The sequence below is a fragment of the Scylla paramamosain genome, chromosome 20, assembly GCF_035594125.1.
Source record: "Scylla paramamosain isolate STU-SP2022 chromosome 20, ASM3559412v1, whole genome shotgun sequence".
NCBI classification, from domain to species: Eukaryota; Metazoa; Arthropoda; class Malacostraca; order Decapoda; family Portunidae; genus Scylla; species Scylla paramamosain.
In genome coordinates this window covers 22,513,385-22,537,158 of record NC_087170.1, presented here as the reverse complement: position 1 = coordinate 22,537,158, position 23,774 = coordinate 22,513,385, and the positions used below count along the sequence as shown (strand labels likewise).

Below are 23,774 nucleotides of genomic sequence, written 5' to 3'. Positions count from 1 at the left end.
GTTGTCAAAAGAGCAAGGGAAAAAAATTGATGTGAAAAAAAAATAATAAAAACAATGTTGATATAAAAGAAAGAAAACGTGTAAGAATAAACTAATATTTTTTAGGAGGGAAAAAAAAGTATAGAATAGAAATACACAACGAAAAGGGAGTCATTCATATCTTAGTAATGACGCGGATGAATAGTGTAGTATACAAGACTAAAAAAAAATATAAAAAAATGTCAATATATTAGTAATGACAGAGATTTAGGCTTAAAAGTGGAAGTAGTAGTGTAACGTTAGAAATATGTCATGGCTGCGTGTGTTAGGTAGTGGAAGTGCTAGAGACAGTATGGATAGGTGTTATGGAGTGACGCGCAGTGGGTGAGAGGTACCTGGAGTGAGGTGTGGAGTGCATTGTGTGAGTTTTCAGTTTTTTTTCTTATCTTGAGTTGAGTGCTATATGTTAATGGTATTTTTACTAATTTTTCAACTGTTTAGTGTGGAAATACTATTGCTAATGATGGTGATTGCACTGGTGGTAGCAGTAGTAGTAGTAGTAGTAGTAGTAGTAGTAGTAGTAGTAGTAGTAGTTGTTGTAGGAATAATAGTAAATAAGAAACTGGGAAGGTGAATAACTTCAACCCACTTCAGTGAGTCAGTAAGGTTAAAACACACACACACACACACACACACACACACACACACACACACACACACACACACACACACACACACACACACACACACACACACACCGTGACCGTCTGCATAGAATTAACAATGCAATGCTAACCTTAAGTGAAGGAGGGAAGGGGGGCACACCTAAAAAATGAACGAGGTGCGTATAAGATTCTCTCTCTCTCTCTCTCTCTCTCTCTCTCTCTCTCTCTCTCTCTCTCTCTCTCTCTCTCTCTCTCTCTCTCTCTCTCTCTCACACATCTGCAACACCTGATAAGACTGATAGCGTGACGTGGAACAAAAGATAACTGGTACTGCAACAGCTACCATAACTGACTGTGTGTGTGTGTGTGTGTGTGTGTGTGTGTGTGTGTGTGTTATATTTGTTGTTTATTTTCTTTCTTTCTCCCTGCAGGTCTCAATGTAGCTGTACGAAGAGGAAACACCTGCCCGTGAGTGTTAGTTTACCTTTGTTTATGTAATTAGTTCAGGTGACGTTTCTGATTATTCAATTTTGCTGCTATTTATTATTATTATTATTATTATTATTATTATTATTATTATTATTATTATTATTATTGCTTTTATTATTATCACTTATCATTATCACTGTAAGAGTAATAAGATTCACAATCAAAAACTCGTATTACCTAATAATGGTAGATGATATAATTGTAACATGCAATGACAACGAAGACAGTAACGCTAAGAGAAGCATTGCTGGTCATAACAATCCTTCACTTACCCACTAGTCATAATAACAACAAGAACAACAACAGCCATCGTAGACACACTCACCCAATCTTTTCTACCAACAGAACACCTTCATCTTTTTTATCCTTGCTAAGTCTTTCAAACATGACGATAAACAATACATAGAAAACAAACAGCGTATCTTAACAGTTCATTCACACACATATATTGCGCAGAAGTCCCTCACATTTTTCCGTATTGAGTGAAAGTGGTGTGTGTGTGTGTGTGTGTGTGTGTGTGTGTGTGTGTGTGTGTGTAGCTGGCAAGGGGTTATTATCAGTGACTGTGTGATGTGGGGCTTATGTGGGCAGCTGTGGCGATGTCGAGAGGGAGGGAATGGGGAAGGAATAGGGGAAGAGTTGTCGGAGGGCCAAGAGAGAGAGAGAGAGAGAGAGAGAGAGAGAGAGAGAGAGAGAGAGAGAGAGAGAGAGAGATGTAAGGACTGAGGGAGTGTGGCGGGAGGGGAGATACCGTGAAAGAGGAAGAGAGAGAAATGCTGAAAGACAGACAGACAGACAGACAGACAGACAGACTGGGATAGAGATAGAAACGAAAGAGTAGTTAGTAAAAGAAAAAAAAAAGAGGAAAAGTAAAGCATAGGTTAATAAAAAGGAAATAAGGACTAACTTAATAACACACGCAAAGACACGAAAAAGAAAATTGATAAATGAAAAACTATCAGAAAAGAAACTGATTTGGTTGTGCGTTTGACCGGAAGTAGGGCGGCGGCGGCGGTGGTGGTGGTGGTGGTGGCGGTGGTGGTGGTATGAGAGGGAGATGGAAAGGGAGAGAGGGAGGGGAGAGGGAAGAGGGAGAGCAGGGGACCAGGCCAGGCACCGAGAGTGAGTCGGTGAGGAGGAGGGAAAGAGAAAAGGAAGAAGGAAGGGAGGGAGGGAGGGGAGAGATGGAGAGAGCGAATGTAGAGGGTAAGGAGGAAGAAGGAAAAAAAAAATTAACGGAAGGAGGATAGGGAAAGAAAGAAGAAAAGAGAGGAAATAGAGAGATACTGAATGGAACCAAGGAGGAAGGGAAGGAGGGAAGAAATGAAAAAAAGAAGGAAGAAAAGAAGAAGAGAGGAAGTGAAGAAAGAAAGAAGGAAAGGAGAGAGGAAGGGAGCGAACGAGAAACAGAAGGAAGTAGAGAGAGAAAGGAGGAAGATAATATAGAAACGAAAGAAGGAAATAAGGGAAGATTGGGAGCGAAGGAAGAGAGAGAGAGAGAGAGAGAGAGAGAGAGAGAGAGAGAGAGAGAGAGAGAGAGAGAGAGAGAGAGAGAGAGAGAGAGAGAGGAAGAAAGTGAAAAGAAAAAGGGGAAAGGAAGACAAGTTAGAAGCTTTCTCAGGTATAAAAATAATGACAATTCATAAAAAGTCTTGGAAAAAACTCACCTATAATAATAATAATAATAATAATAATAATAATAATAATAATAATAAGTCTGGTGCAGTAGTAGCAGCAGCAGGAGGCGCACCCATTATCATCATCAGCTGTCATTACTTTTTTCCTTTCTTTCTTCTTTGCTTCCTTTTTTCCGCGCCTTATCTTAACACGTGAACCCAAATTGGCGCCTGAGATTAGCATGGGCGACAAGGATTACTCTTCGCTGACACCCCGATGGCACCGATAGTGAGAGAGAGAGAGAGAGAGAGAGAGAGAGAGAGAGAGAGAGAGAGAGAGAGAGAGAGAGAGAGAGAGAGAGAGAGAGAGAGAGTATTTTTCCTCCTCTTGTTCGTTCAGCAAATGCTACTTGATGAAAAATGTAACGTTTTAATTCCTTCCCATTTGTTGAACCAAGAAGCCCAGAAAAGAATGTAGAAATAGCAAGGTGGTAAGGCTTAGTGATGTTGGTAGTGGTGGTGCTAGTAGTAGTAGTAGTAGTAGTAGTAGTAGTAGCAGTAGTAGTAGTCATAGTAACATAAAACTAAATGACAGTAATAACAATACAGTGACACCATTACGGAGGGAGTGTAATAAATCTTACCACTCACTGCATGTTATTCCCTCGGCGGTCACTTAAATATTATATCTAATTTCACTTACACTCGTACAGTTAACGGCTGGATATATATATATTTTTTTCCTGTTTATGTATGTACATTAATTATGAGAATAATCCAGTTAAGAATTACTCAGCATTACAGACAAATAAGGACATTGACACACACACCCACACACACACACACACACACACACACACACACACACACACACACACACACACACACACACACACACACACACACACAATACATGTCTGGCTTATTCTCAGGTAAACCTCCCCCAGGGACCTCAATAAATACATCCAGGTGTTTAATTATCTTCTGTTAAGGTATGGGACGACGCTGAGTTGGCGTCTCTCTGCGTGTGTGAAATATTAAATATGTATCTGTAATTTTTGCCATTAATGGAAAGACGGCCCCAAGAAATACTTTGCTATTAATAGAAGTATTGAGAGTAATAGCAAGTAATAGTAGTAATAGTTACAGCTTGGCCGAGAAATACCACCAAATGATATGCAGTGAAAATTTAACTGTTAATTCGCCAGCTTCCCAGAGTGTGAGGAAATAGAAGGGAGAAAGATGAAAAGATATGACCAACAAGGAAGGAGACGAAAGCTTGAATATCGAGAATCAGAGAAGTGGAGAGATGAAGACAGAGAGAGAGAGAGAGAGAGAGAGAGAGAGAGAGAGAGAGAGAGAGAGAGAGAGAGAGAGAGAGAGAGAGAGAGAGAGATTCAGAGATTAATAGTTCCTGAGAGATGCTTGTGTGGGGGACGGACGAACAGAGGGAAAGAAAAAACGATGATAACAGAGGAAGAGGGAAAGAAGACAAGAGAGGAACGTTGAGATAATGTCCCTCACTGGTATCAGAGAGAGAGAGAGAGAGAGAGAGAGAGAGAGAGAGAGAGAGGCTGATAACCTTCCCCTCCTGTGCCTCACTTCCAACTGCGCTGAGGGACCGGTCTGCAGCGAGGGTCGGCGAGGAGAAGGGAGGGCGGGGCCACTGATCTGTCCACTCCTGTCTCCTCTTCCTTCCTCCTCCCCCTCCATCTCCTCCTTCCACCTTCTTCCTCGTCCGTCTCCTCTTCCGTCGTCATCCTCACGAATTTCGCCTCTTGTTGCTGCAGCTTTGAATGTTCCAGTGCAGGATTGTGGCACTGCAGAGATGAATAGGAGGAAGATGGCTAGTAACACCAACAAGAGGCTCGGGATGAGAAGCGGTCGGGGTGGCGGCGAAGCAGAGGTGGGGGCGGTGCGAGTCTTTGGGCTGCGTCGAGCTCCTCCTCCTGTGGGCGGGGGAAAGGGCGAGGAGGAGGAGCCACGCCCGCACTACCAACCCTAAGCAGTTCCACCCTGGAGTTTGACCTTAGACGCGGTGCGGGGCGGTCGCGGCTGTGTACCTGAGCCGTGCACGTGGCCCTACACGGGGAAGATTTCTGAACTCCCCGCTCAAAAAATAAGTATACAGTGTGGTGAGAGGCCGTGCGCGCCCCTGCACGGAGAGAGAGGCGACTCGTGCACCCCGTGTGTCCCCAAGCAGGCTGAGTTACCGACCAAAAGGTGTGTGAGACAGGGAGAAAGAGAGGCGAAGTGGTGTTGCTCACTCACTACCACCGCCCGTCACCACCACTGCCGCCCTCGTCACCACCACCACCACCACCACCACACCACCACCACCTCCACCTAAAACTCTGTTACCAAGGATACTTGTCAGGCCCTTGGCGCTTGCTTGTTCCCATTCCCCTCCCTGCTCCTGAGTGTGTGTGTGTGTGTGCGTGTGCGTGTGTGCGTGTGCGTGTGCGTGCGTGTGTGTGTGTGTGTGTGTGTGGCAAGAGGTGTGACGCCGGGCACTTGCCGTGGAGGGACATGGGCGCCACTGTTACACTCTGCCGCCCGTCACGCCTTGGAATGTGAGGGAGTGACACTTTGTCCTCACCCCTCACCGCCACAGCCACCACCGTCACCACCACCACCACCACCGCCTCACTATGCTGGGCGTGGAGTCCAAACCTAATGACACAGACAGATTCAAGCCGGATAGCCATGAAATAGGTGAGTGTTGGTTTGTTTGACGAGAAGCAGTCAGGAGTCCCGTGTTAGCGTCCCCTGCCCTCCCTCGTGCGACCCCCCAGCGCGGCCCCCACCAGCCTGCGGCACAGTTGACACCCAGAGCCTTGTCAAAGTCGGGTCGATGTGACATTCCAGACGTGAGGGTGTGAGTGAGGGGGGCGTCGGCGGTGTGTTGGCTGCCTGTCCTGCCACCCGCTGTCCCCTCGCGTCGCCACAGTTAATTGCTCCCCCGCACCTCTTCGCTTTCCCCTAAACCCTGATATTAACACCCGTGACGAGCCCGCGAGCCCCGTGTCCCCGCTCGTTAAGGCCATTTGCGACTCCCTTCCCGTCGGAGTAAGGGAGGCGAGGACGGCCACGGTGACGGTGTGACGGTACTGTCCCTCCCTCGCGCCTGCCTCGGCCCTGGTGCTCGGGTGAGTGTGTTCGCTTGTCGTGGTGGCGGCGGCGAGGCAGAAACATCGTCGCGGCAAGGGGCCCGACGCGAGGTGCTGTAAGGTGGGCATGCCTCTCTGTTCCTCCTTTGTACGCCTTGCGCCACTTACATACTTCGCTTTCCTACGTGATAATAATCGTGGCAGAGGTAGTTTTTTTTTTTATGTGAGATGTGTCTGAAGTCATGTGTGTGTGTGTGTGTGTGTGTTTGCCCCGACTGTCTTAGCTCTCTCTCCCTCACGTGTGTGTGTGTGTGTGAACTGACACTGAAGAATCTGTGCACATGTGGGTATTCGTCGTTTGTGTACACCAGTCACAGTCGACACGGAGCACAGGGAGCGTCTTCATGCCCGTGTGTGTGTGTGTGTGTGTGTGTGTGTGTGTGTGTGTTTTGTATCTCGGGTGTCCTGCTGGTGGTGGTGGTAGTGGTACTAGTGTTGGTAGTGGAGATGAGGTGCTTGTGTCACTGTGCTGGCTGGGTCTGGCTGCTGGTCATGTCAAGAACCAGGAATTGTGTGGCTCTTTTGACCGTTTTTCATGAACTAGTTATTCTTTTTTTTTTTTTGTTTGTTTCTCTTTTTTTCTCCTCCTCCTCCTCCTCCTGTTTTGCGCTCATCTTCCTGTCTCAGAGTAGAAAACTGTGTTAAAATAATGCTATGAAACAATTATGGTTATTCGTGTTAATTTCTTAGTAATGTTTTCTTTTTTCTTATTAACATAGCAGTATTGTTACTATTTTGGTAACAGTGATAATCGATATTATTATTATTATTATTATTATTATTATTATTATTATTATTATTATTATTATTATCATCATCATCATCATCGTTATCTTTATTATCCTGACTATTATTTTCATTTTGATTATTTTGACAAGTACATGCTGCAAAAAAAAGAAAAAAATAAATGTAGTGGCTGATGTTATTAATCAGATATATTTATTTATCCGAGAGAGAGAGAGAGAGAGAGAGAGAGAGAGAGAGAGAGAGAGAGAGAGAGAGAGAGAGAGAATTTTTTTACATTGTTTTCTCATCCATAAATTAAGTAGTTGGTGACAGTGTTTCTGTAACATTTCTTTTATATAAATTTATTTATTTATTTTCTCTCAGTGTCACCACCTTAACAAGACACAACGTGAATCTGTATTACATGTTTTATGTTCATAATTATAAATGTTAACATTACCACATGTCAGTATTATGCTACAATTTTTCCTCCTCATTATCATTCAGTTTCTCTCTCTCTCTCTCTCTCTCTCTCTCTCTCTCTCTCTCTCTCTCTCTCTCTCTCTCTCTCTCTCTCTCTCTCTCTCTCTCTCTCTCTCTCTCTCTCTAGCAGTACCACAAGTCATCCATGTAATGTTATTTTTTTTACGGGAAAATAAAAAAGTACAAGATACTAATTTAAGAATCAGAGAGAGAGAGAGAGAGAGAGAGAGAGAGAGAGACAAGACACAAGGGGAAGGACATCATTAAAATACGAGGTTGAGTCCAAAATTGCAGACAAGCGTTATGTAAAGAGGGTTAGGAGGCTGTAGTTACCATGACAGTATACTCTCTCTCTCTCTCTCTCTCTCTCTCTCTCTCTCTCTCTCTCTCTCTCTCTCTCTCTCTCTCTCTCTCTCTCTCTCTCTGGTCACTTATTTAATTCTTCTTCTAATCGTCACCGTGTCACAGCAAAGCACGTTATTATTTATTTATTTATAGAGAAGGTTTCTTGTTCTCTGACTCTATGACTATTATTATTTTTGTCATTTTCATGATCAATAATTCTACCTGGGCCGCACCTCTCCTGTTACCTGGGAAGCGGCCAGGTAAGTGTCTCCTGCCTCACCTTGTGTTACCTGGAGATAATTGCACGCTGCGTTAATTGAGGAGACATTTGTGACGAGGCTCGACAGAGAGAGAGAGAGAGAGAGAGAGAGAGAGAGAGAGAGAGAGAGAGAGAGAGAGAGAGAGAGAGAGAAATTAACTACACGGACAGAAACATTAACGACTCACACACACACACACACACACACACACACACACACACACACACACACACACACACACACACACACACACACACACACACACACACATGTAGTTTATGTTTACCATGTAACATCGTTAACATCTGCTTTTTCTTTTTTTTGTCACTAATTTTCCATGTCTAAAACGCTTAAAATTATATTCCGATTTACTATTATTCATGTAAAGTCTTATTTTTCTTTACTTTAATTTGTTCATATAAATATCACGCAAATTTTAATAGTACGTGAAATTCAACGTTCTGTATATATTTCTCTTCGTTCCCAGAAAAATATAAAAGCTTGTTTGAATACATTTCTGGTACTTATACATTTTTTTAATCAAACCGATAGAGACATTGCTCGGAGAAAACCAGTGATATTTTTACAGTGTTTGGCGTGGACACAGAAGTGATTTGTACATACCAAAAAAATTGATTACTACTGCTATCTATCATTATCTTGAGTACAGTGTAACACGGAGGTGGTCGTGTTGGGGCGGGATGGCGGGACGGTCGCCGCGCCGCCGCTGGCCAGGAGTCACCTGTGCTAATTGGCGAGTGTGTCCCGCGCCCTGCCTGCGGTGGGCCGCTGTCGGGGCCTCGTCACTGCCCGGAAAATGGATTCATAGTATCATCTTTTATATTATTTTATTTGTGTGTCGCCAGAAGATATTTTAAACTATTTTTTGTTTCACTTGGAAATGTTTTAGGAAACTCAGGGCGACGCTTTCTCCCCTGGTAACTTACAATGCTGAACTGTTCTCGTCGTTATTCCAGCTTCATGTTCCCTGCGAGCGTGCAGAGAGACGAGCTCCTCACTGACTCAGAACTAACGCACGGGGTGAAGTGGATGCAATAGGTGAAGTGCGAGGAAGTGAATGGGTAGCAGCGAGTCACGGTCACTCAGTCCACTCCTCTCTAAACACACTGCGTCATACTGCTTCGGCTGTGTATCACCCCGCTCCCTCCTCCCCTGGCCGCCGCGTGTCGCTGTGCACCTCCCGCGTCGCAGCCACACAGCCACACACTCGCCACGCCGCATCGCAGGACACCGCCTCGCCTCGCCGCGTCTCGCCTCGCTCCGTCCTCTCATGTACCGCCTGTTGGAGTGTGCGGCATTCTTCACCTCCTCAATAGTATTCATCTCATCCTCACCGTGTACCTGACGCCCCTGATATCCCACCACTGCTGCCTCCTCCTCTTTCTCCTCCTCCCACTCCTCATACATGTCATTCTCGTCCTCGTCCTGCACTTGTATTCTAAAAACGCACCTTTTATCGCACATTTACAGCCGAGCCCTCCGTCATCATCCCCACTTGAACATGTTCCCTCTACACTTTCATTACGGCTCTGCTCTTCTCGACCCTTACTCCCGCCGCTCACCTCCCTCATCCCCTCCTTCCTCCCCGTCAGCGCCGTGCTCCCCGTCAGCTTCCTGTGTCCCCAGACGAAACAGTGTCCGCCTTTTGGTCTCCCTGTAATTTCCAGCCGCGGTGATGAGTCGGCTGATCACCGCGCGCCCTCAAATCTGATCAGAAACATGTGCTGAGTCACGAAGTTGTTGCTACCAGCTTACAGCACTCAGAGGGGGCTGTGTGTGCGTGTGTGTGTGTGTGTGTGTGTGTGTGTGTGGGCGTAAGTAGATATTGTGATAAGGGTACTTAGTTGTAGTGGTGTACGTGGTTGTAGTGGTGGTGATGGTGGTAGTAGTGAGGCGGTGTGTTGTCGATATATAGTGGTTGAGGTGGAAGGGGAAGATAGTGGTGGTAGAAGTAGTAGTGTTAGTTCTTGTGGTGGTAAGTGGTACTGCCGAGATAGTAGAGGTTGGGGGAGATACTGTTGTTGTTGTTGTTGTTGTTGATGGCCGTGATGATCAAGGAGGAAGTACAGGGAATGTGGTAAGGCGTCTATGGTATGTGTGTGTGTGTGTGTGTGTGTGTGTGTGTGTGTGTGTGTGTGTGTGTGGAGCCTTTCTTTTCCTTTACCTCACCACCCGCGCCTTCCTGCCTGCCAGTACACAATCCTGTCCTTTACTCAAGAGGCGGAGGCGGTTACACAGATGGGAAAATACACCACGTTACTAAGTGAGAAATATGAAAACATTACATATTGTACAATAAGAAGTAATAAAGGCCACTTACTCAGACACTGCGAATTAAGTAATAATGCTAGCGAGTGTGTATGAAAAATATTAAAAAAAATAACTGATACATCTTATTTTTTCGCATTGACGTAGTAAAAAAAAAGTCACGTACACTGGAATGAAATAAAAAAGAAAAAAATAATGATAGGAAAAAAAACAAAACAACAACACCATTAATCACGGCAACTTTTTTTTCCGTCAAATTTCCACCCACACTACTATTTACAAAACGACGAATTGGACCTCGACCTGTAAATTTACGTAAGGAAATGACGTGTGAGAATAACGAAGAACAGGAATGACCGCAGACTCACCTGCGTAATGTCCCCTAATTAGGCACCGCGCCGCCTCTCCGTGTGTCGCCTCACCTGTCGGGAAGGAAAGGTGGTCTTATTAGTAACTATTTGTGATAGATAAGTACCTTGTTTCCTTTTTCCTGGGTGCAATTGTTACATAGAGAGAGAGAGAGAGAGAGAGAGAGAGAGAGAGAGAGAGAGAGAGAGAGAGAGAGAGAGAGAGAGAGAGAGAGAGAGAGAGAGAGAGAGAGAGAGAGAGAGAGAGAGACTGTGCATTCTCTCTAGTGATTGTTTAACTGTCTTCATAATTGTATCTCTCTCTCTCTCTCTCTTTCTCTCTCTCTCTCTCTCTCTCTCTCTCTCTCTCTCTCTCTCTCTCTCTCTCTCTCTCTTTATGGCCCATTTTTTTCCTCGTAGTTGTAAATTCCTCGTAAATTATTAGTTTTGCCGGGTGATGTAGTACTTTTTTTTATTTATTTTTGTTTGTATGTTTGTATTCTCTTCACTGAGTGTCGATAAAAAAAAAGTCAGCTTGAGGCAACGAAAGGAAGATACTACAGTAAAATGTGTTTATTTATTTACTGTGACTGTTATTAGCTGTAGCATGATTAAGTTAATGTGTGTGTGTGTGTGTGTGTGTGTGTGTGTGTGTGTGTGTGTGTGTGTGTGTGTTGCTTGTTCACGTTATAAGGGAACAGTAAGGATGGTGTGAACATTCTCTCTCTCTCTCTCTCTCTCTCTCTCTCTCTCTCTCTCTCTCTCTCTCTCTCTCTCTCTCTCTCTCTCTCTCCTCTCTCTCTCTCTCTCTCTCAGCAGGGGGCAAGGAGGGGCAGGTGGGACAATGAGGCATCGGGCCGGGAGACAGACGTGTGTGAGGGCGTGAGTGTGAGTAATGCAGGCACCACCAGAGTTATGGCTTAGCGGGAATAATGTGTTATCTTTATTATTGGTCTAACTACTGGTTTTTATTATCATTGTTCTTGTTCTTCTTATTCGTTTTCTCCTTCTTGTTTTTGGTCTTGTTCTTGTGCATTATTATTATTACTGTTGTTACTGTTGTTGTTGTTGTTGTTGTTGTTGTTATTTTTTTCATTGTTGCTACTGCTGCTACTACTATTACTACTACTACTACTACTACTACTACTACTACTACTACTACTACTACTACTACTACTACTACTACTACCACCACTACCAATATTACTACATTTACTATTACTACAACTACTAATTCTACTAAGTTTCACTACTACAGCTGCTATAACAACATCAACCACTACTGCTACTACTACTACTACTACTACTACTACTACTAGTACTACTACTAATTACTTCTATCATTGCCACCACCACTTTTCAACCATATTAACTAAGTCAACAACAATAGCAATAATATTAGAAGTACCAAAAATATCAGCAGTAGCAGCAGCAGCAGCATCAGGAGGACAAGGAGGAGGAAGAGCCTCAGTAGCAGCGTGGTAGTAATTTAGGTGCAGGTGTTCTCATCGTAAGTAACGCGGCTACCGAGGCACACTGCAATGACACACAATTGTCTTTGGGAGTGTTATCTTACCGTCTAAATCGTGGCCTCGCCCTCCTCATTCCCGCCTCTCCCGCTCGCTCGCCGTCGCTTATTAGTGCTATTATTCGCCTTATAATCTCAGCGTCGTGTTTCTCCCGTCGAGTCGTGTTTGCCCGCAGCAGGGAAAGAGAGAAAATGTCATTAAGTGGTCTTTTCTGTTACTCCCATTGGTTCTCGTGGTAGCCTTGGTGTGGGAAATCTCACTCCTGGGTATTTCACTTTTTTTTTCTTTTTTTCTTTTTTTTTAATTATTGTTAGATGCGTTTTCTTCTTTTTCTTTTTATTTTTTTTCAAGGGTTGGGGAAGGTTTGAATTATGTGTGATATGGATGATTTCTCTTACTATTATTATTATTATTTTATATATTTATTTATTTATTTATTTTATTTATTATTTTTTTTTGTTTGTTTGTTCTGTTATTTCGATGGGTTAGTTTCTCTGTGTCTGGTAAATGTGCAGAAGTTTGGGACACGAAAATATTTCCCTCAAAGAAATAAAAAGTGTGTATTTTTTGTTGACTTTTTTTTTATATATTCCTTCTAATAACAACTACTAAATGATGTATGTGTGTGCGGCTCCATGTTACACACACACACACACACACACACACACACACACACACACACACACACACACACACACACACATGCACACGCACTTGATGTACATACCACCACCACCACCACCACACACACACAAAAAAAAAATCCCAAGAGACAAACACGTAGGAGGTCCTTCTAGGGTCCTGCGAACTCTGGGCCCCGTATATAGGACCTGCGCAGGACAATGTGTGGCTGTCAGTGCGGCGCGAGGCCCAGGGGCGCCGCGGAGACTGACAGAGACCACCAACGTCTTTGCTTTTTTTTTTCTTTTTATTTATTTTTTGTCCCACAGCATTTTGAAGACGTTGCGGCGTGATCCTAAGTTTGCGTGCGCGTTTTTCTTTTTTCTTTTCTTTTTTTTTCATTATGTAAGTCGTGTGGTGAAGTGGTGGTGTGATGTGTGGTGGAGGCTTGAGTGAGCTTCGAGTGGTGGAGCGTGGTGGTGTTGCAGGAAGAGGAGGAGGAGAAACAGTAGTTGTGTCGATAAGAAACTTGGATATTTTCATTTCAACTGTAGTGGTGTTGCTACTTGGCTGGCTGGTAGTGATGAGAGGAAGCAGGGATACAGTGTGATACAGGAAAGACCCCTGTGTGGTGTAGGAGCGATGTGAAGGCAGTATAGAGGACTGTAATATACCTCAATGTTGGGTATACACAGTAGGGAATGGGACGAGAAAAGTATGCAAGAGTTACAGTTGTGTTGTGAAGCTGTGTGTGTGACGGCGAGGGAAAATAAAAGGTTGTACAATGTTACTTTGTGTTATGGTGAGTTGTATAGTGTGGTAGCGTGTAGTGAAGGAGTGCTGAGGCGCCTGATGGTGATGTATTATGTCTGGGTAAAGTGATGTAATAATGATACTATTGTAGGATAATGTAAAGGAATAGTTAGGAGTAGAACAAAGGACGCAGAGTGACGAAATGTAGAATGTAATGCGGCGGGGTATGATACAAATGATCCTGATGTTTTCTGTAGTGGATGAGCCAAAGAGTGACGTAAGGATGTGCAGCAAGTGTGGTGAAGTGAGGTGTATGTAGGTGTAGGTGTGTGATGATGGGAATAAACCTGGCGTGTATGAAGGGTATGAAGGATTCTGATGCTACTCTATGATGCTTAAGTGAAAAAGGAGTGACGTAATTTAATACAAGGGTGGTATAATGGGACATATGTGGTAATGTGGCGTAGTGAGGTGTATATGTGTGTGGTGGTGTAAAGACCTCTGGTATGACGGAGTGTACAGGTGGTCTCTGGTATTTATCCTTATATCATTAATATACAGATAGACAAGTGTGCTGGTGTGTGTATATGTGTGTATGTGCATGTGTGTGTCTGTGTGTGAGGACGTGATGCGCACATATCACGCTTAACCATTTAATCTTTTTATCCGCATGTAGCTCCGGGCGAGAATTCAAGTAATTATCACCTACTTTGTACTGTCTCGCCATCCCATCAGTTCTCACGGTCCTCCTTGGTGATTTCACTAAACGAAGCACCGTAATAATGCCACGAAAAGACACGGTTTACGTCGTTTTCATCGGACTTTACACGTTCCTCGACAGTGATGCGCTTGTGTTTACGTATCAAGGTCTGAGCGAGCATCCGGAATCTAAATATATCTTTTCTGCGTTTCCTCAAGGTTGACTTTTTCTCTCCCTCTCTTTCCCTCGTCCAAATCCAGCGAGTGAGCGTCACAGTGGCGGCGCCTCAGCCTCCACCCGCCGCCGCCGCACCACCTGGCCGCCACCGCCGCTCGTCACCACCGCCACCACTGGCACAGCGTCGCCTTTTCTACACTCAGCACAAGCATGATAAAAAGTTGTGTTTATATGGCGTTTCCGTGAAGATTCCAGCCTCTCTCTCTCTCTCTCTCTCTCTCTCTCTCTCTCTCTCTCTCTCTCCTTCCTTCCTTCCTTTGACAAGACGTACAGTTGGAAGGTGTGTGTGTGTGTGTGTGTGTGTGTGTGTGTGTGTGTGTGTCTCATTATCTCAAACACATATACGTACTGAAAAATCACAAATCTGTCCTGTGTGTACCAATGGCTTCATCATTCGTGTAATGTATTTCGCATTTCACAACAGCCGTGTGTGTGTGTGTGTGTGTGTGTGTATGTGTGTGTGTGTGTGGTGCGTACACGTGGTGGCAGCTATGCACACACACCCTCTCCCCTCCCCCCTGACCGCCGTATTTGGGCTGCGGACCTAAAATATGGATGTAGAGGAATAGAGAAATATTTTATCGCCTCTTGACTTACGAGGGAACCCATATTTTGCCATTATTCCATCCCTCAGTGAATTTTTTTGTATACATTTCGCCATATTGATACTTTCAGTAAACGTGTGTGTGTGTGTGTGTGTGTGTGTGTGTGTGTGTGTGTGTGTGTGTGTGTGTGTGTGTGTTCAGCATTTCACTGGTATTGGTTGAGTTTAATATCATGTATTCCTGTTTATTTATTTATATATTTTCGGCATTATTTATTTTTTTTTTTCGTTGTTGCCTTTAATTTTTTTCCCCTTCCGTTTTCTTTGTTGTGTTTTTGTTATTGTTAGTTTTACGTCCCCAGCGTGTGATGATGCTGCCCGTGCTTACAACCAACGCGGGATCTATTTAGGTAGAGAATGAGAGAGGCAAGGATAAAAAGCACAATGGATATTTAAAGCTATGGGAACACATATGCCTTTATCATTTTATTGTCATGGTGATGGTGATGATGATGGTGGTGGTGGTGGTGGAAGTGAAACGCTGGTGCTGTCAACCCTGGTGGTAAAAGCAAAGGTATTGAAATATGAAGTTGGGTTGTGCCGGAGCATGTAGACAGACCATTGGTAACAACAGTAATACGTAGTAGTATTGCTGACACTGACAGGTGCATTTGAAACATCATTGTGAATATGACCGCAAGTATTATTAATTAGAATATTGGTGATGACGATAATGCTGATGACGTTAACAATAATAATAATTATAATAATAATAATAATGATAATGATAATAATGATAATAATCGTGGTCAGTGGAGGTGGCGGTGGGTGTTATGGTTCAGCAATTGGCTTCACATATTTAGTTTGTCATAATTTTAAACCCTTTGCCATATGAAGCCAGTGATCCGCCCCAGCCAGGGAGGCAGTAATGGTCCCCTCCTGCAGAGAGGTGCAAGTGTTGGTGCCGATTACTATTCCCTCCACCAACATATGTGTGTGTATGTGTGTGTGTGTGTGTCTATATATATATATATATATATATATATATATATATATATATATATATATATATATATATATATATATATATATATATATATATATTCATAGTCTTCAGATTAATGTTTGTTCAATATGTCGTAACATGTGGATTCCCTTTGTATTTCAGTGATATTGCGTTGTATTTTATCAAAAAGGATTTTTTTTTCACTGACTATGTATATTCAGAGTCTTCAAATTAATACTGTTTTTAGTATATCGAAAAATATATATTAACATGTTGATTCCTTTATTGTAGCAATGATATAGCGTTATATCTTATCTCATAATTATTATTCTTTCATTGAAGGAAGAATTTTCGTACCTCAAGCTAATCATTCAGTTATTTTTCCTTGAAGCTGCACACAACCTTGGTGTTTCGTGACGCGGGAATCAAAGAACATACTGAAAGATAAACATGCTTCGGTTCCTGTTAACACCGAGTGTGTCGGCGTCACGTCAGTGATTACCGTGATGCAGAGAATCCGGGAGAGACTGAGTGCCAAACTTAATGGGAAGAAAAACTAACTATAATGAATATATATTAAAAAAAAATAAATAACTGCGATGGAGGCTGAAAACCACCAAGGAAGCTAAAGAATCGTAGGCGTGTGGGAAGTGAAGAACAGTGGCTGGAGTATTTACAAGAGCTGGGATGAAGTGGAGGAGAAGGAAGCCGAGCCAACCTTCCACTTAGATTAAACACAAAATAATGAATACAAACCAGAAGCAAAGTAGAGAGAGAGAGAGAGAGAGAGAGAGAGAGAGAGAGGAGGAGGAGGAGGAAGGACCATCCATCTACCTAGCGATGGGCCGGACCCCCTCCTTCCATCTGGTCCCTCTAGTAGGTTTCGAGTGAAGGGCAATTAGAACATTCCTCACGCCGCTCTTGGGAAGGGAAAAAAGCAGACAGGGGTTATGTGTATTGTCTCCCCCCCCACTCCTCTCCTTCCTTACCCTTCCTCCCCTCACATCCAGGCCCCATTTTGCCCCCTTTTGCTACTCCTTCCCTCTCCCTCTCCTCCTCCTCCTCCTCCTCCTCCTCCTCCTCCTCCTCCTCCTCCTCCTCCTCCTCCTCTCCACATCTTCGCCTCATCCCATCCGTTCCAGTATCTTACGAACTTCACCGTTTCCTCTTCCTTCTCCCTCCATCTTAGTCCTTTACCTCCTCCTCCTCCTCCTCCTCCTCCTCCTCCTCCTCCTCCTCCTCCTCCTCCTCCTCCTCTTCCTCCTCCTCCTCCTTTCGCTCCTCCCTGTTTCAGCCACAATTTTCCCTCCACACCTCCAAAACATATCACAGCCATGACTCTTCTCTCCTTCCTTCTCTCCCGCTCCTTCCTCCCTCCGCTATCCTTCTCATTTATTAACCCTACCTTTCCTCCATTTACTAGTGGCGTTCCTCTAGTCCATTTTTTTTTCCTCCTCTTTCACAAGATCTCTCCTATTTTTTGTTGGTCTAACCTTTCCTATCTTTTCCTCCAGTAATTCCAAATATTCCTCCTGTATTCTATTTCATCTATTTCCTCACGTGTACTTTTCCCTACCTTCTCTCCATCTCTCCATGGTTCCCTCCAGTTGTAGTATATTACCGAACCCTTAACCTTTCCTTCTATCTCAGCCTCCTCCTCCCCCCCTACCCTGCCTCTGTCCCCTCCCTTTCTCCTTCCTTCCTTCCTTTTGGGCGGCGGCGTGCCTCCAGTACTTTTCCAAGGCTTCTAAAGATTTTTCAGGGTGTCATTGTGGCGCGGTGAGGAGCTCCGTTTTTTATGTCTCGAAGAAAACGCGAAACCGGAGGAGGCTATTCATTGGTTCGTGCCGGAGAAAAAGAGGCCTATTTTGCTTGGCTTGGCTTTTTGGGGCTTCCGTGATGGGACGGCGGGGGCAGATGGCGGAGTTTTGCCGATTGACGTAACTAATGGGAAAATGGGAAGCGTCAGGCCCTTTTTTTAATTAGTAAGGGTAACTCTACCATTCTTATTTAATGAGCGGGAGATTGGTGGTAGTAAAAGTGTTTTTTTTTTTTTTTAACTGTAGGTGTCTTGTGTAAATCATCCCCTTGTTATTTATTTTTCTGTGTTATTTGTGATTCTATTGTCTTGTGTCCTGTATTTTGTGAATTTGTGATCTTGTATGTGAGAATATTGGTGGTTTTTCGGTTTTGCAGCCACAGCTAAGAGAGAGTATTAATGGACTGTAATGCTGTAAGTGTTATTTAAATATTGTGACCTACTAAGAATATTCCTGTAATGAATGCAGGTTACTTAATTATGTATTGCTAAATTTACTTACTGTTTATTCTTTTAACCCACTGACAAGTATCGCTCGTAACTTTTTTATTTTATTTACCTCTTGTTTATAAATAATGCTGAGTCACTTGCTTGTACCTGCTAGCTTTTGTTAGATTTTAATAATGAATACTTTACTAATCATTTATTTGTCATTTATAGATTTGATTCATATACACTGATGAAAAAAAATGCCTTGTTTATCGCTTTATTATTAAGGTTATAAGGCCGAACAATGAGTATCTCTTTTTATTCATTATTCATTCTTTCATTATTAGAATTATAACGTGCAACAAGAAGTACTTTATCAAATCTATTCACTTAACTGTTCGCTCTATTCAAAGTTTCACGCGTTAAGGAGACTGACGAAGAACAGTGAGTGTTTAACTAAATCTATTCACCTATTCACCCTTTTTGAAGTTTCACGCGTTGAGGAGACTGATAGAGGACGGAAAATATGAGAGCAAAACAAAATCCACTTCAGTTGTGTCTCTCGCAAGTCGCTCCCAATTATTTATCCACCATATCTGTTTTGTTTGCGCAATTTTTATCACTGAGTCATGAGGGGCAGCAGTGTGTGAGTCAGGACCTGCCAGGAGGACGCGGGACAGAAGGTTCGCAGTGCCATTGTCCCGTCAGCTTGTCTCGTCTTTAACGCGCACCCATGAGTAGTGGTGAGTGTGTGGCTGGTCGAGGATGAGTAAGAACAGACCACCACCACTGTGTGTGTGTGTGTGTGTGTGTGTGTGTGTGTCTGTGTCCTAGAATTGTATTTGTATGTGTGCTTTCTTTGTCTTATCTCCTTCATTGTCCTTTTATTTTTGTTTTCTTGTTCTTTTCTTCTCTTTCTAGTCTTTTTTTTTTGTCTCTTCTCTCCCGTTAGTTTCTCCTCACGTTACTCTTTCTCCTCCTCTTCCTTCTCCTCCTCTTTCTCGGCCTCTCTCTCCACGATCCTCTTAAAATCAATAAAACCTTAATATTTATCAGGGAAAACAATAATTGCGATTCAGATCTCTCTAAAACTTTTAAGGGAAGTCGCTGGTGTAGGTACGTGATGTAATATTACGTATTAAAATATATAAAGCTAATATTATTTTTCGTGGCAAGCACTTGGATTGACAGTAATTATTTTATGGCAAAAAAAAACATTTAAGATTTCAAAGATTACGAAAAAGATTCCTTGGTTATGTTGAGGAATTTTGAGGATAGTATTATGTGTCCACTTTGCCTCTGTTCCTTCTTCGGTATTACTATTATTACCACGCTACCCTCTAAGATGTATTTATTATCTGTATTTACTTTACGTACTTGCTTTTTCTTTCTTTCTCTCTCTGTCTCTCTTCCTATGTGCATTTCATTTACTGAGTAGAGAGGATCCGATCAGTTATAACATTTTTCATTCTCTTTTCCTTGTTATCACGGCTATTGTTATTTTTATCACCCGTATTGGTTTTATTTACTAATCTTTCTCTTTCTACATTTTCCTTACCAGTCATGTGGAGATAATTCGACAAGTTATCCCTTTTCTACTTAGTTATTTTTCTTGTACCTGTGATAATTTTCCTTTTATTTCACAGATGTAATTTATTCCGTGCAGGAAGTCGAATTAGTTATCAATACCATTTTATTTGTGAGTTATTTTTTATCTTCTCTCTCTTATCAGACAATCATCCTACTTTTAGTGCTATCGTGCCTGGAATAAGTCACCGGCCAGTTAAAATGTCCCTTATCATATCAGACATGCGTTGATTTCGTTATGAGGCAAACGATAAGCACGTGATACAGGGGAAATAACACCCATAATACATCTAGGAGTGTCTAAAATGGCGCGCTGCAATATGACACTTCATCTAGCCAATCTGTATTTGCTCATAGAAAATTGTCCTCTTTCCTTTTATTCATTCGCGTTCTTTATATTAAGTCGCTCAGTTTTTCTTTGGGGAGAGCTACTAAATTTTCATCATTATAATTTTTTACATATAATTTTGAGGTGCGGCTCCATTTCAACAAACAAGAGCTTCAGTACCTATTCCCACATTTAGTTCTCTATCAAAGGCCATTCTTCTCCTTGTAGTGTATCATTTTTAACATACATAATTGTCTTTTGCCTATTCACTTCTCAAGAAAGCGTAGGAAAAAAAATATTAATGGAAGTGTATCAGCTTTTTCTATAGTTCTTGCTCTTAATCGCTTCATAACGTACACTAAAACATGTGAAAAGCTGCAGAGATAAGACAACTAATTTTTTTTTTTTTTTATTACTCTGCTATGGCGCTCTAGTAATAATCCTTAAATCTGGGGCAGTGAGGACATTTTACTCGTTACATATTTGTGCAGGACGACCATGAAATCCCCCAGGAACAAAGCACACCAGCGGTACAAGCTCAATACATAAAGAAAACAAATTCGTGATTGTTTTCATCTTTGCGGTGACGGAGGGGTAAAGCAGGCCGGGGAAGCGTGATGGCCCGAATATGTTGTAAGGCTGGGAACTTCATTGTGTCAGGATTGCTTCTAACCTTTATAAGACGTGAACTATGTGGCGGGCAAACCTTGATCTCAAAAATAGCAGGGTACGGGTTAACTTAAGCTCACATTTGCCTCAGCAGTAATACAAGCAGTGGTAATGGAAAGTATTAATAGTATGTGGTCTAAGTTACCGTCCTCACACACATCCCCACATTCTGGCCCTTCCTTAAGCTCACATTTGCCTCATCTGCATCACCCTAATAATCTGATACCCTTACCTCAACCGCAGTGCTCCCAAAAGCCTGTAACTCTGCACCCTAATCCCTGCCACACTCCAATCCATTTAACACACACCCTCATTCCACCACCTGCGCCCTGAAACCCTCCCCTACAGCCCTTACACACGCCCCCTGCCACTTCCCTTAAGCCCCTAACAGTATTTTGACCTGCAGAAGGCTCACTGTGAATACGTTACTCTCCGCGTTGCAATACTGACAACGTGGTGTTTTTTGTTCTTAATTGTCAATGTTCGCGCCGCAGCCTACACCCATCCGCCCTTGAGTGTGCTTCCTGTACACTGTAGCTACATAATACTACACAACACTACACTGCACTGCACCCTTCTTTTACTTTTATTTTGTACACTTCATAAAATGTGGCTTGCAATCACCTTTTCTTCCTTTCCTAATATACGTGTTTGTTTTGTTTTTTTATGATTCTCTCTCTCTCTCTCTCTCTCTCTCTCTCTCTCTCTCTCTCTCCTCTCTCTCTCTCTCTCTCTCTCTCTCTCTCTCTCTCTCTCTCTCCCCTCCTTTTCCCCCATTATATATGCATAACGATGGGATCTTCTTGATCTGTCACTTCTCCCTCCCTTCCCTCCGCCTTTCCCCTCCCAGCTCTCCCTCCCTCGCCTCCCTGCCTTGCTAAGTGACTGCGTGGAATCTGCCTCTCTCTCTTTGAAGATAATAGACTCGGAATAGGATTGTGGCTTTTATCTACTGTTTCTGTGTGTGTGTGTGTGTGTGTGTGTGTGTGTGTGTGTGTGTGTGTGTGTGTGTGTGTGTGTGTGTGTGGTTGTCCTTCTCTTGCTGTCTGTCTTTCTTTTATTAATTTACTTATTCCTCGATTTAATTTCCACTTCATCCTTCACCACCAACTATTTACCTTTTATTCATCACTTTTTTAATTAATTTTCTTTAACCAGGGAGAAGAAAGGAGAGAAATTAAAGGACGTGGGTGAGAGGTGTGAGGTGAGAGGAGCAAGAGTGTAAGGGAGTAGAATGTCAATGAAGGGGAAAAGGGAGAGCGAGTGAGAGAATAGGATAATAGGGAGTAAATATTAAAAGCCAAAGGGAGCTGAGACAAAGGGAGTGCCAAAGGGTAATTGTAATTGAAGGGCGAGGGAGAGGGGGAGGGAGAGGGAGAGGGAGAGGGAGAGAGACGTCAAAACCAGGGAGAGAGAGGAGGGTTAGATGAAGGGGAAAAGAAAGGTAGAGGAGGAAAGTAATTTCTCTCTCTCTCTCTCTCTCTCTCTCTCTCTCTCTCTCTCTCTCTCTCTCTCTCTCTCTCTCTCTAGTTCTCCGTTTACTGTTCTATTTCTTTTCATTTGTGTATATATGAATATCTTATATCACGTTAATAATAATAATAATAATAATAATAATAATAATAATAATAAAATGGACAGAAAACGGCCCTTCTTTCTCTCCTTTCTCTTCCCTCACCTGCGCTACCCTTTCTTACCTGTTCAAGGCAGGTAGACGGGCAGCCTGTCTCCCTCACCCTTCCTCATCTCTCCCTCTACCCGCCCTATGTATCCTTCCTTTCTAACTCTCCCTTTTCTTTACGTCTCCTGTTCTCTTTCCTCTCCCTTATTTCTAGCTTTCCATATTTTCTTTCCTATCTTTTCTTTCGTCTTTTCTCCCGTATTCCTACATGTTTTTTGTTTTTTTCTCCATTCCCTAACCTCTCTCTCTTTCTCTCTCTCTCTCTCTCTCTCTCTCTCTCTCTCTCTCTCTCTCTCTCTCTCTCTCTCTCTCTCTCTCTCTCTCTCTCTTGTGCATAATTATAATGAAAGTCTAGTATTTTTTTATGATTTCTTTTTTGCATGTTTAGCTTTTTTTTTTTTCACTGCCGGTTCCCGAACCCAAGGCCCGTGACTAACTTGTGCCTGTGGGTGCTGTTGTTGTTGTTGTTGTTGTTGTTGTTGTTGTTGTTGTTGTTGTTATCATCCTTATTGTTATGCCTTATTAGTTTATATGATTTAAGCTTCTGTGTCATATTGTAGTTGTAATGATACTAATAAAAATGATAATGATAATAATAACTGATTTCATAATAACTCACCATACAATTACATTCCCTTAACTTCCCCAGCAAACCACCTTCCCTTCATAACATCTTCAGTCGTATCATATGTCTTTATTCACATCTCCCTTTTTAATTCACCTTTTTTTGCCCTCTACTTTTATCTTGAATTCCGGCAAGGGGGCGCACCACTCCCCCTTCCCCTCTCCCCCACACCCCACCCCTGAACACCTCCCCTCCCTCTCCCTTAGGGTCGCCCCGGGGAAGTAGAGAAATATGGTAATCGGATTGAAAACATTACGTGAAATATGCAAGACGAAGATTTACCGAATGGAAATTGTTTAACTCGCGGCGTCTCCTTTGTCTTGGCGGATGGGACTTGATGAGCCAAGGCCACACACGTCTGGCGCACCTGGCCCGGAGGAAGAGGAGAAGGAGGAGGAGGAGGAGGAGCAGGAGGAATATGTATACTAGCAACTGATCGATGTAACCTGTTTTGATGTATACTTCCATTCCTTTTTCTTCCTCTTTTTTTCATCTTTCACTACCCAGTAACATTCTTTCATTATGTATGTGACGTCACGCTTCCTTGACCTAGCCTTCGTGACGTCACAAGCCCGACACAACACAGGCGGCGGGCGGGTCGGTGTGGCTCATTATATATTTTATGCGCTTACTGCAAGACTTATTTCGCGGAAGAGAATTTGCGCTTTTCTCAGAAGGGAACGTTCCTTGGCACGAATAAATCCATTTCTCTAAATCATTTCAAAGTTAATTTCTCAGAGCGCTGGTTGCGGCGGATGGCGGAGAGGGGAGGGGAAGAGACGGTTACTTACGGAGATAGAGGAGATGAAGAGAAATAAGTCAGCGGGAATGGAAATGAATGGGTAGTGATAGGGAGTAGAAAGGGAGGCATTAGTAA

The 23,774-nt window shown here is 43.0% G+C and overlaps 1 protein-coding gene across 11 annotated transcripts in view; it reads left to right on the top strand.

The window, feature by feature from the left end:
* LOC135110655 (zinc finger protein basonuclin-2-like) overlaps window positions 1-23,774 on the top strand; it is a 399,181-nt gene that overhangs the window by 280,375 nt on the left and 95,032 nt on the right. For 5 of the 11 annotated variants that reach the window (XM_064023218.1, XM_064023217.1, XM_064023219.1 and 2 more), the window contains one exon: window positions 1,076-1,112. Coding sequence is in view for 3 of the 11 variants with exons in the window: in XM_064023213.1 (XP_063879283.1) it covers window positions 5,401-5,464 (64 nt within the window). In the remaining 8 variants the exon portion in view is untranslated. Of the gene's footprint in view, window positions 1-1,075; window positions 1,119-4,349; window positions 5,465-5,540; window positions 5,981-23,774 lie in introns of those variants that run through there. The other 6 variants (XM_064023216.1, XM_064023213.1, XM_064023214.1 and 3 more) reach the window with 6 other exon arrangements.